Source organism: Polychytrium aggregatum, assembly GCF_025602895.1.
Source record: "Polychytrium aggregatum strain JEL109 chromosome Unknown BJ171scaffold_41, whole genome shotgun sequence".
Lineage (NCBI taxonomy): Eukaryota > Fungi > Chytridiomycota > Chytridiomycetes > Polychytriales > Polychytrium > Polychytrium aggregatum.
Window position 1 is genome coordinate 377,065 of NW_026516243.1, and position 12,064 is coordinate 389,128.

The 12,064-nt window shown below is 56.1% G+C and overlaps 4 protein-coding genes across 4 annotated transcripts; 2 read left to right on the forward strand and 2 right to left on the reverse strand.

Moving 5' to 3' along the window:
* Positions 1–1,659: 1,659 nt before the first annotated feature.
* Positions 1,660–3,168, forward strand: BJ171DRAFT_462546 (Anp1-domain-containing protein; the record flags this gene model as incomplete). Its single annotated transcript, XM_053108520.1, has 3 exons — positions 1,660–2,332; positions 2,488–2,645; positions 2,932–3,168. The coding sequence occupies 3 exons, from the start codon at positions 1,660–1,662 to the stop codon at positions 3,166–3,168; spliced, it is 1,068 nt and encodes a 355-aa protein (XP_052963398.1).
* A 412-nt stretch (positions 3,169–3,580) lies between these two features.
* BJ171DRAFT_585443 (Alpha/Beta hydrolase protein) lies at positions 3,581–6,825 on the reverse strand (the record flags this gene model as incomplete). The annotated part of the gene is made up of 13 exons (XM_053114362.1): positions 3,581–3,766; positions 3,911–3,995; positions 4,083–4,249; positions 4,401–4,500; positions 4,695–4,822; positions 4,944–5,012; positions 5,105–5,158; positions 5,274–5,375; positions 5,553–5,689; positions 5,842–5,948; positions 6,180–6,208; positions 6,347–6,537; positions 6,702–6,825. 13 exons carry the CDS (start codon positions 6,823–6,825, stop codon positions 3,581–3,583), a joined length of 1,479 nt encoding a protein of 492 aa, XP_052963399.1.
* An 844-nt stretch (positions 6,826–7,669) lies between these two features.
* On the forward strand, positions 7,670–9,490 carry BJ171DRAFT_570595 (uncharacterized protein). Its single transcript, XM_053113644.1, has 4 exons — positions 7,670–8,122; positions 8,321–8,482; positions 8,653–8,999; positions 9,119–9,490. The coding sequence occupies exons 1-4, from the start codon at positions 7,849–7,851 to the stop codon at positions 9,194–9,196; spliced, it is 861 nt and encodes a 286-aa protein (XP_052963400.1). The 5' UTR covers positions 7,670–7,848; the 3' UTR covers positions 9,197–9,490.
* BJ171DRAFT_631961 (uncharacterized protein) lies at positions 9,445–12,039 on the reverse strand (the record flags this gene model as incomplete). The annotated part of the gene is made up of 7 exons (XM_053115639.1): positions 9,445–9,534; positions 9,634–9,936; positions 10,241–10,534; positions 10,733–11,340; positions 11,567–11,603; positions 11,727–11,780; positions 11,977–12,039. 7 exons carry the CDS (start codon positions 12,037–12,039, stop codon positions 9,445–9,447), a joined length of 1,449 nt encoding a protein of 482 aa, XP_052963401.1.
* Positions 12,040–12,064: the final 25 nt, after the last annotated feature.

Genomic DNA, 12,064 nt, shown 5'->3' on the forward strand with positions numbered 1-12,064 from the left:
AGGCTCCGACTGTGACTTGGCTTTCTTGGGCCTGGGTGGCCGAGGCTGGCCATCACCGGTACCCTTACGCTTCGGAGGCATGGGGGCAGAGGATGCTGGATGCCTGCCAGTGGTACTGGTCAGAGCAGAGACTTTTTTTTATCGTACAATAGCGCGATGATCCGATCAAGGCGAGATGAGGGAAGAAAGCAGCAGGACGAAGGTGTGGCATTTATACCCGAGAGCAGGAGCCCGTCTTTGCGGGCTGGTTGGGGAAGTGACCCTGTTCAAAAATCGCCGAGAGGCTCAAGCCAGGGATGTGAACGTGAGAACGGCGGCTTGATTGGAGGGAACTCAACCCCAGAAGCGCATCGCTCGCTCAATCAGCCGTGGGAAGACATCTGGAAGCACCCTCCGCACGACGGACTCAAACAGGGTCACCATCCCGACCCTGAACCCCTCGGACGCATTCAGCGCTGCCGCCTTCCTGTACTGATGCTTCACAATCCCAAAGAAGTTCTCGATGGGATTGAAGTCGGGCGAGGCAGGTGGGGTGAAGATCACTGACCATCCTCGGCGCTCGATGCAGTCCAGGACAGCCATTGTCTTGTGCATGCTGACATTGTCCATCACAATCACAGAGTCGTCTGGGAAGGTCGCTCGCTCAAAGAACTCGACCATCGAGTGTGTCTTGAATGATGTGGGTATGTACATGCGATGCAGCACACCAGAGTGGTTGATGGCAAATGCAGCCGAGACGGACTTGTGTTTCATGTGATTGCGCTGGCGAAGCGGAGCACCCTTGGGCGAGTACCCGTAGAGCGGAAAGGTGGTTCGTCTGATCCCTGTCTCATCGACAAAAACGAGCCGTCGTGGGTCGATGGAGCGGACCTGGTCCCTGAACTGTGCCACTCGCTCATCCAGTCGCTTGGACTTATAGAGGTGTGTTGCACTCTTGTGTGAGAGACCTGCTCGCTGGATGGCAGTGTGGCAGAGTGAGAGTGATACTTTCCTCTGGAGGATGGACTCGAGCTTGCATCGCAACACAGGACCAGTCTGCAACGGGTCCTGTTCAATCAGGGTGCGAATGACTGGACATGCCTGCTCGAAGAAAGTGGATCTGCGAGCTGGGACCCGGGATGGGTCATCCAGCTTGCATCCTCGGTGCCATCGATGGATGGTGCTCTTGGATACACTGAATATGGAGGCGACCTTACGCAGGCTATGGATGAGGGCGTAGCATCGCAATGCGGCGGTGCGAAAGTCGGATGTGTGGCGAATGGTCATGGCCAGCGCGCGATAACATTGGGTAACAAAATATTTGATCAATGGTCAAAAACCCGGGTGTCCCGTTTTTTATTGGATTGCCTGTAAAAGACAGGGGAGTGTGGTCTCAAGCCGCGCCCGAATCATAGTCGCTTATGGACCATCACAATGATGGCGAAGTGGGAATCTTCCAGCTTCGCGCACATCTTGATCGAGGTCCCGATGTTTTCTATCTTGCCCGTGCCCGTCGCCTTGATGCCTTGGTATCTATACCTCGGCGTCTGCGCCTGGCCGGCATCTACTCGACTCTTTCCACCTGCCATCGCTTTCAGAATGATTCCCGCAACCATCACCAAGCGGTCTTTGACCAAAATCCTTGCTGCCATTGCCACCATGGTCGTCTTGGTCCTCTTCATGAGAGACCCGCAACTGTCAACTCAAAATGGCCGATTCTCCAAGCTCTCCACAGAGTCGCACCCACTTCCATCTCCGGCTCTTCCGGTCGATCCGTATATCACCACCAGGTCCACTGGCACCCACAATTACATCCATCTGCAGCGCCAGAGCCCCGTGAACAACTCCTCCCTGAACCCTTACCGCGACGGAGACCTCGACAAGAACATTCTCATCCTCTCAAACTTCCACAACAGCCACTCGTTCGGAAAGAACCGTACCTTCACATCCTATCTCCAGACTATCGAGTCCATTGACTATCCGCGACATCTGCTCAGCCTGGGATTCCTCATCTCCGATTACGAGGACTATGAGGCCTTCATTCCCGAGTTTGAGCAGTTTGTCCGCCGGCACAACCTCGCTGCTGCCTCGCTCATCCTGTACATCAGGGAGGAACCGTTCTCCCGCAAAGACAGACACAGACCGGACATTCAAAAGTCTCGACGCAGCTTCCTGGCCCAACTGCGAAACAGACTGCTCATGTCGACTCTCCGCGATGAAGACGGGGTCCTGTGGATCGACTCGGACATTATCGAGATCCAGTCCGATGCCCTCAAGCAGTTTGTGCGGTCGGGTCTCGACATCATCACGCCCTTCTGCCGATTTGGCACCGATGGCATGAGCAACTTTGATGGTGAGTGCTTCTGCTTGTGTCAGTTGGGTGAGGCCGCATGCAAGTCTGGGAATGCTCTCAGGCCACCAAGGTGCTTCCCGCTACTGAAGTGTCCCTGGTTCTGACTCGACGCTGTTAACGCTGCCCTCTGTCTTCTCCACAATCTGTCGATGCAGCGAATGCGTGGGTGGGAAAGCGCACCCGACCCAACGAGCAGCAGTGGAAAGACATCAAGGACGGCCGGAAGACCGACTTTGTTCCCATGCATGATGGATCGGAGTTCGTCAGCGACTGGATCAACAAGGAAGATCGAGTTGCAGAGCTCGACTCTGTGGTGGGTGTCCTTGTGGTTGCATTGTCGAATCGTGGATTGTTCTCAGCACTTTATCGTCGCTGTGTTTTGACTGGATGCTCTTCCACAACCACAACGGCCTCCGATCTCTGATACTCGAGCAAATGACAACACCGTCTCCCACTGGCATCGCTCGCGGGTCTCGACACTTTGAGCTGACATGATTCTCCACACTCCACACTCCACACTCCACACTCCACACTCCACACTCCACACTCCACACTCCACACTCCACACTCTGGGATCCATGCACTCCCCATCTCTCAAGGGCGGGACAGTGCTCTATGTCCGCGCAGACGTGCACCGCAACGGCGTCAACTTTCCCCCGTTCTATCTGATCGGATCAGACTGGGACGCCAAGTATGGCGGCTATGACGGCATCGAGACCGAGGGACTGTGCTATATCGCCCGGACGATCGGATATCGGTGCTGGGCCATGCCACACATCACCGTGTCCCACACCGCACAACAGGAGAACCCCAAACCCAAGGGCAATGCCGAGTGAATCCGAGTCACGCGAGTAGTGGAGCTTTCCGCAGGGGCCACATTCAACTTCACTTTGCATCAAAGTTAATTTCTCGAGATCTCTGTCTGCTATCAGCCTGTTTTATTGAGCCGTTCAGGCTGATTTCGAATCCATTCCAATCGAGGGTCTCATTTTATTGCACAAACACCGTGCCTGAGAGTCATATTTAACCTGGCTTGAAGACGTGGCACGGCCATGCTTCCGTCCCTCTCTCTGTCCCAGCACCGGCGATCGTTTAAATGGGCAAGGACAAATATCATCTCATGAAACTGGAGCGCCACAGTTCCGTATGTGTGTATTGGGTTCTGATAGTGCCTCTTTGTGAGTGGACGAGAATGCTCTGGGCCTCATCTGGTCCTTCTTCCCCTTCCCAAGCCGCTGCGTTGGCCGATCAGATCAATGCCGCTGCGATGCTGATGTCTGAAAGCACTTTCCTCAGGACTGCTGATGCTGCTGCGGGGTTGTCTTGCGGCATGCTGTGGCCCGCATTCAGCACCCTGAAATGGGTCAGCCCTCGGTCCGAGGTAACAGATCCGAGCTGTGAGCCGTCGGAGTTGGTCCATGTTTGGTTGCTAGACTGGATAGATCAAAAAAAAAAGTCAAGTTCTGTAACGAGAAACATCGAGCCAAGACCAAAAGCCGGGCAAATGCAAAGTCGTGTCCAATCGACTGGATGGGCCGGCATCGATACACCGATTTTCTTCGTTGAAAATGAGCGTACCGTAAATCCCGTCTTGCCCTGCCAGGTCAGCGATGCAATCATGGCATCTAGGCCGATCGAGCTTGAAACGATGTCAAACTGCGAACTGAGAAGACATTGCAATGACATTTAGACGACTGCACGTGTCCGGCAAAACATCATGGTACAACAGGCTTCACAGTCGCTCGTATACCTTGTGATGTAAACATTCAGACCCGCATTGAGGAGCTGGGTCAGGACAGTGTCGCTGGCTGGGCTCCCATCAGGCTCCAGAGCTTGTTGGACGAGGTTTGAGCAGGCAATGTAGGTGCGCGGAGCTCCCAGGATAAAATTGTGGGTTGTCAGGCGGAAGATGAGGCTCTAACAGAGGCGCAAACGCCGTATCAGTAGACCCGGCTTTGTGACATTGCCTCAGCATTCCCGCAATATTGACAAACGCACGACTGACTTGGATATTCAAACCATCAAGGTCCGCGCACTTCCAGCTCTCTGGAAACAAGCCGTGACTCACATTTAGAAAGCCGATCAAGACAACATCGCCGTTTGTGAACGACGTCGGACATATATCTTGGGTGCCTGACCGAACGTTGTATTCATTGAAGCATTGTGTTCTAGATGCAAAGCAGGAGCAGGATGAGAAGTCGCTCGCGAGTACAGGTGACGCTTGCTCGACCAGAGGAGCAATCGACAAGCGAGCACGTCGGCAGCATATGTGCATGATACCCGCTGCATGTTCGTGAAGCATGGTCACAGTGCATCACGACATCGGTGTCAAATTTGCCTCTCATCCACTTGCGCTGCTCACCCATTGGTCAGGTCACTGATAAAGAGTCGCATGTAATCCAGAAGCGACTCGCAGATGGCAATGTAGGTAACTGGCCCCAGTGCCGAGATTTGAGCCTGGCACGCTGAGTTGATGCCCTGGAGCGCTGTCTGGATGAGTCGATATGGGTGAGATTCGAGCTTCCAACCTGTCCGCCAGGGAGCCGTTGTTGTGGCAAGAAGGTTGGAGCAGCGCCGGCTGCCGTTTGGGAGTGGCGGGCTGCGATCTTACCAAAGCTGTCTGGTTGTTGTTCAGCTGCGTTGCCCAGTTGCTCATGATGTATCGGAAGTAGCCCGGGTACTGTTGATGTCGTTGCAACTCGGGTCAGGAGCAATCCATCACAAATCAACCCAGCTGCGGCCGTGGACATGACGGCGTGCCATGCACTTTACCTGGTTCTTGGGCTGGATCCATGGCGACATCAGCAGGAGGGCTTTGAGATTGATCTTGATGAAGCAACACATATGTCTGGGTGAGAGTCATCTCGCGGCTGATCCAGTATAAGACACCACTCGTATTGGCACGGTCTGCTCAGCAAGACATCAACCTGCTCGGACATACCACACCATTGCTCGTATACGATGCAATGTCGTTGCGCAGTTGGATTGTTTGCGCTAGATATGGAAGAGTAATGCCTGCATAGCTCTCACCCGCAAGAATCACCTGGCAAAGCCGCAGAGTGAGAAGTTCGAGAGATCAAATTCTGTTGGTTGGATCAAGAATTCACAAACCCAAGGATGCAGCCCGAGGCTGGGGCGACAATCCGGTGGATTGCGAAGCAGGATCGAGTTTGACGACCGACGATGCAATCCCCGGTAGAATCCGCAAGAACTCGCTTACATTGGCGCCTTCCAAGCCACTGAAAGTCACCAGGAATCGCCGAATAAAGGAGTAGAGCATCTCGCCGATTTGCCGTTCGTCGGTTGCTGGCCCGCCCGAGTTGGTGTAGCTGAAGCCTGTTCCAACAGGCGAGTCCACTGGATCGATGCAAGACGAGACGACTAAGAACGATAATCCCGACAATCCCGACAATCCCGACAATCCCGACACTCCGATCCAATAGCAATGGCTTCGATCTCGCTGGTGATGGTATTGGGGGGAAAGAGTGAAACGCCCGGGAACTACGCACCAAAGACGATATCTGCTTGTAGATCCCAGCTTTGCGGGTTGACAAAGACGCTCCCGTTGGTTGGGTAGTAGTGAAGCGGCCCTACTTCTTGGAACAGCGACACCAAGCTAATCATGGCCAAGAAAATGAGCGCGAGGCAGGGGAGAGCCGGAGGCGCATCTTCTCGCGGCATTCATTTCAAGAGCGGCATTCTCTTTATTCTCACCTGGAGCTGTGATTTCGGGCACGACACCGGCGGTGGTTTCGCGACGACAACAGTGGTTCAAGTTTGAGAATGAATGGTATGCAAATCGAGCTGTCTGGGATCGTGGAGCAGAGGACATGGTCATGGTACAAACCATCCGGGCCCGCCTTGAAAGTAAAAGATCTATAGGGGACGTTGTTGAGGCACACCCGAGGCAGATCAGAACGAAGCGACTTATCTCCGATTGCGAGAAGCATCGATCGTCGTTTACTGGATATTCTGTCGAATGGAGTCGAGTGCTGGGGCCATAAGTGTACCCACCACGTTTCTTGGATTGCTGGGGCTTGCTCGAGTCGGAAAATACCAGAAGAATGTGTTGGCGACATAGGACTGGTTTGCCACAGGACCCACATTGATGTAACCAGCGAAAGAGCCTTGGACGAGTGCCTTCGAGGGCGAGTCAAAGCCAGTGAACATCTGCACCTGGAGAGGCGACAGAGCAAAGCTTGTTGCTGGAAGGCGATCGACCAGGAGGAGAAGACAGAGACATGGGGATAAGAGCCAAGCATAATCCCACTCGACTCGGCTAGGCTTGACTGCGGGCACAATGAGGGAAGGCTGGAGCGGCAGATCAACATAGCGTCTCGAGGGAGTAGCGATCCGCCAGGGGTCTTACTGGATTGCAGGTAGCCTGAGAACCAGGGCATATTCCAGGGCAAGGCCGAGAGCCCCCGGTCCATGAGCAGCGCTTGGGCCTGCACAACCAGGGCAAAGAGCCAACAGAGAGCTGCAGAGACCATGGGACACTGGGGCACTGAGGATAACAGATGCTTGGCGAAATGGAAGGATGCACGGACACCGACAGGTATTTTGATCGTGAAGCCCACGGCGATGCCTGGCGAAGACGGACGAGGGGCGGGGGGAAGAAAGGATGCATATGACAGTCGGAAACGGATGGGGATATAAGAGTTGGATGCGGTGTCTCCCACAGCGGAGGACGGCCTGGCGACAGATGTCTCCCTGAGCGGCAAACGTCCTCGGCTGAGCGGTGCAGTTCAGACGAGGGACGCTGGCAATGGTGCTGGGTCAAAGCGCTGGCAGGGATCGCCGCCGAGCCCGGGGTCGGGGAGTGAGAAAGTGATAGCATGGAAAGCATGCTGTGTCCATCCTATGGGATCGATTTGCCCATGGAGTCGATTCGGTTTGTCCATGGAGTCGGTTGGTTGATGGAGTCGGTTTGTTGATGGAGTCGATTCGGTCTGTTGATGGAGTCGATTCGGTCTGTTGATGGAGTCGATTCGGTTTGTCCATGGAGTCGATTCGGTTTGTTGATGGAGTCGGTTCGGTTTGTCCATCAGTCAACATCGTTCAAGCAACACAAACCCTCTGCATGTTGAAGTGTCCCGTTCTACATAAACTCGGCAACTCGATACTCTGGGACAGCCGATCTGTCCTGCCCTGGTTCTCCTCTGGAGCAATCGCCCGGAGGCACTTCTGTCCCGGGTGGCCACTCGGCCCGTGGCCCCGATGCTTGCTCCTCCACCCGGCCCCGCATGACCTGTTTGCTTCTTTCGACGGCCCTGGCTGGCCATGATGGCGGAAAGAAGCCCCGTGGTGGTCGTTGGCTTTTCTCTTCTGCTGGTGGCCGTCGTCCTCCCGCGCGCGCTCGCCTCAGCGTCTCCGCTCTGCCCTCCGCCTCTCCGCTCTGCCCCTTCCGACCTTCCCACCGCCGTCGAGAGATTTAACCCACCGTTGAGCCGGTCTCGCTCTGTCGTTTCGTCTTTGGTCTTCTCTGCCCTCGTCTTCGATCCAGTCTGCGAAACATGCAACGGTGGCCCAAGCCCGTGTCCTTGATCGTTATCGTCGCCTTGGTGCTGTTACTCGCTGCGCTCTTCTCAAAGGTTCATGACGAAAGCGCTCCGCTCCATTCCTCAAGGCATGGCGGTGACCTGATCAGAGCTCACGGCGGCTCTTCGTCCCCCAGAATCATCATGGATACCCTCCGAGTGGTCAACTTCAGGTCGGCCGAGGCCTTCGAGACAAGCCCTATTTTCAAGGGCGACAAGCATCCTGACTACGATCTTGTCGTCGATGTCGGTAAGACCCATCAATGCCAAAGCCAGTGCAGTTGCCACCGGAGCGGATACTTGGAGCAAATGCTTGGGTTGCGGACTTGTGGCCCGCTCCGTCGCGAACGCATATATACAAGCCCGCATTGTACTTGCTCCCCTCTCCCAGAGCAGGCTGGCTCGATCGCGGACTAACGATGCCGATGCTTTGCATACGCCTTTCCAGGCACATATGACGGAGCTGACTTCACCATCCCAGCGTACAAGAAAGGGTACACGGTGTTCTCCTTCGAGCTGAGTCCCCAAAACCAGGCCCTCACCCTCGATAACTTTGCAAAGCTGGGACTGGCTCCGGGCAAAGACTACACCGTTGTCGATGTTGTTCCCGGTAAGGGCAGAGGACGGGATCGGTGATTGTCATGTTTCCGATCTGTGGCCACAAATGTCTCTTGATCTGGGCTGCCATATCAGCACAGCCCGCCTCATTCAATCCACCATGAAACTGCAAAAGCTGACCGGCGCCACTCCCGTTCCGGTTCTGCGTCTTGAACTGCCCAGGCACTGTTCCTGACGTCAATACATCCAAGCGACCACACATCTACTTCTTCAAGGCCGGTGCCTCGAACCGAACCGTTGGCGTCAGCGCCGCCAAAGACGGCGTCTTCACCGAAGTTTCGCATACCCCCGGCTCCCTCCCGATCGTCCGCATCGACGACATCATCCAGCCAAACGAGCGGGTGTATTTGTTCAAGGTTGACGCTCAGGGCCACGAGTATCCCGTCACCGACGGGGCTCGTCAACTGCTCCAAAACAACGTCCACTCGTTGCAAATCGAGTTCTGGCCCACGGAATCCAGAAGAACGGAGATGATCCCAAGAAGCTCCTCCACAACATCTACGACTGGGGTAAGCGGGAGCAGCTCCCTGATAGCCCTGTTCTGGAGGTTGTGACGGCCTTGCTCTTGCTTCTTGTGCGGATCTGGACGAGCAACTGAACTTGGCTTTCTTGATTCTTTCTTTTGCAGGATACCAGTGCTTCGATATGGCTTCCACTCGGACTACATTCCGTACAACCGCCCATCGGATATCAGTGGGTTCGTTGATCATCTTCTCACTGTGCCGCCGTCCAAAGACCCCATCGGAGGCTGGGAGGACATGATCTGCATCAAGTAGTAGTCCCAGCACTCCATCCCGGACCACACGGGAATATGCTCGCGGGAACGTGCTCATGGGAAGATGTTCATGGGAATATGCTCACGAGGGAGAGTACACCAATACATTTCAGCCCGTGGTGCGGCACCGGGAAGCCAGAGCCATGTCCATCATATGCCGAGCAGATCATTCCACAGGCTCAGTACGAGCCGTGGGTCGGATTAGCCCACACCGAGGACTTGAGCGCCCAGAGCCGCACCTCCTGCTTGCTCAGGATCTTGAAGCGAGGCTGTCGCTGCGTGGGCGTAGTTGTAGGTCGTTGGCGAGCGGGTGATGGACGCAAGTGGTCCCCTCGATCATACGGTGCTGCACCAGGCCGCAGGAATACGCTTATGGGATCGTAGTACTGCCCTGACGAGACCTCCAGCGAGTCCATGTTCCTGACCGGAATGATCTTCCTGGGCGAAACTTCCTTCACGGCGCGAGAATGGTGGCTCGGGATGCAGGTGTTTGGGCGAGTCTTGAGCTCCTTTGCTCTGGAGATGTCTGGGCAGGGCGGTGGCAGGGACTCGATGCCCATCTCACGCAGCTCTTGCTTGGTGAACGACGATCGGGGCTCGGGCACAATCGAGGTGCGGCTTGGAATCAAGCTGTGGCGATTGTGCACAGGCGCCGAGGACGGTCGATGAGACTGCTCGTCCGGTCCGATGGAGCGGTATGAGACTGTCTTTCGTCCTCTCGAACTCGATGTCGGGCGGCTGTTGGGCGGGCTGGGGGTGAGGGTTCTTGCCGGTGAGAGTTGTGGTGTGCCCCTTCCCGTGTCGGTCCCATCTGCCTGGGTGAGCTCCCGGACCGAATCCCTGACCTCGCCGAAAGTCATTGCTTGGAGTCTGGGTATCAGGGCTCCGAGTGGTGGCAGTCGAGGCCGGACGGCATGGCCACGACGGACGAGCCGATATTGGAGTTGCCTCGGCCGTCGATGCTCCGTCAAATACACTTTCAATGCGAGGTGTTATCGGGGTGGTGAGGACTGTCTCGGGGCTGTCTGTGTGCGTTGGGATCAGGATGGTTGGCTTTCTGGAGATGGACCGGGTCACTGCTGATGGTGCTCGGGTGGTCTCACCGGATTTGACGACAAGATCGGGATTTTGGAGGGAGAGTCGAGATGGAAGTGGAATGATGCTGAGAGAAGCCACGCTTTCCTTTGGAGGGTCTTCTTCGGCGAGAGGCTCGGTGGTGATGATGGGCTCGGCATCAGGCGGGGGCAGGAGCATGAGAGTCGGGGAAGTCTGAGCAGCCGAGTCGATGCTTTGCTCGGATACTGCCGATTTGCTGGCGGTGCTGCTTCCCGAACCAGTACCCCTTCGGGCCAAACTGGGCCGGGAGAAGGTGCTCTCCCTCGTTCCTTGACTTGGTCGGCATGAGGCACTTTGTCCAGATGGCACACTCTTCCGAGTGGCACTACTCGGCCTTGCTGACGCCGGAACGGAAGCGGCTCGGTCGCTCGGCTCGGGGTGTGCTCTGGTCTGCTCCTGGTCCAGGCCCTCTGTTGGAAGCCGTGAAGCTCTTGTCAAGCCCTGGATGTGCTCTTGCAGAAGCTGCTGCTGCTGGGCTTTCAGCATGCCAAAGAGCTGCTTCCGGGGATTCTTCAAGAAGCGGGTGCGATCGCCCCTCACGAGGCCCTCTGTCAGAGCCTGCTGGAGCTGTGTGCGGCTCAGATGCACATGCTCTGATTCACGGGCCAGCACCAGCTCCGAGAGCTCCCGGGGTGTCCGGCTCTGGCCCGCCGAAAACGAGTTCTTGAGATGGCACCAGGGCACCACCTTGAGCTTCTCGGCCACGAGCAGGGATTGGCATGCCCGGGTGAGTCCCTGCATCGACTCGTACACAGGCTCACCAAGGTTCTTTGTGGCCGGCGCTGTCTCGGCGAGATATTGGCGTGCCCGGGGATGGGCTGCGAGAGGGTCGTTCAGAAGTTCATCGGTGCGGCGCGCGGTGTTTTGCAAGTAACTGTGGACTGAGTCGGCTGCCTCAAGCCGAAGATGCTCCTTGAAGCGCCGTTGAGCGGGAAGGCGAAAGGCGAGCGGAGGAGGATCTGGAGATGGCCGATGAGCAGATGGGATGGCAGATGGCAGATGGGCAGATGGGCAGATGGGCAGATGGGCAGATGGGCAGATGTGCAGATGGGCAGATGGGCAGATGGGCAGATGGGCAGATGGGCAGATGGGCAGATGGGATGGGCTGTTAATCCGAGGTTGGGGGCCGTCATGAATCGCCCAGGTACTCGAGATGTCACTGCTCCGCTGGCAGACGGACTGCACCTTGATCAAAGGCGACACCTCTGCCGAGGTGCAGGATCTTTTGGCACCCAAATGGACCATGCAGGGGTGGAAAGTAAGGTTAGTTCTCTGCGACAAAGTGTCGCCACCCCTCATACTCGGCGGCGACTCAGTCTCTGGGAACCAACAAGTGTGCCTGTACCTTGAGCAGCTTGGCGACTTCCTCAGGAATCTTGATGACCCGCTCGAGTCCTATCTGGGCAGGTTCATAGACAGAGACACAGTCGGATAGCGTAAGCTTGGTGCTCAGTTGTTTTTGTCTCTTTGGGCACAGTGTCTTGAAGCTGCCGTGATGTCCCGGCAGGAGCGCCGAGACAAACGCATTCCCACACCCGACCGGCTCCATCGGGTAACCAAGACATGTGCCGGCCCCTGCTCTATGGACCGCTCACCAGATGGTTGATGTCATCCTGAATCGAGTCTGGCAGCTCGGCCTCGTATGCACATGCCTTCATTTCAAGCAGCGAGCATTTGCCAAGG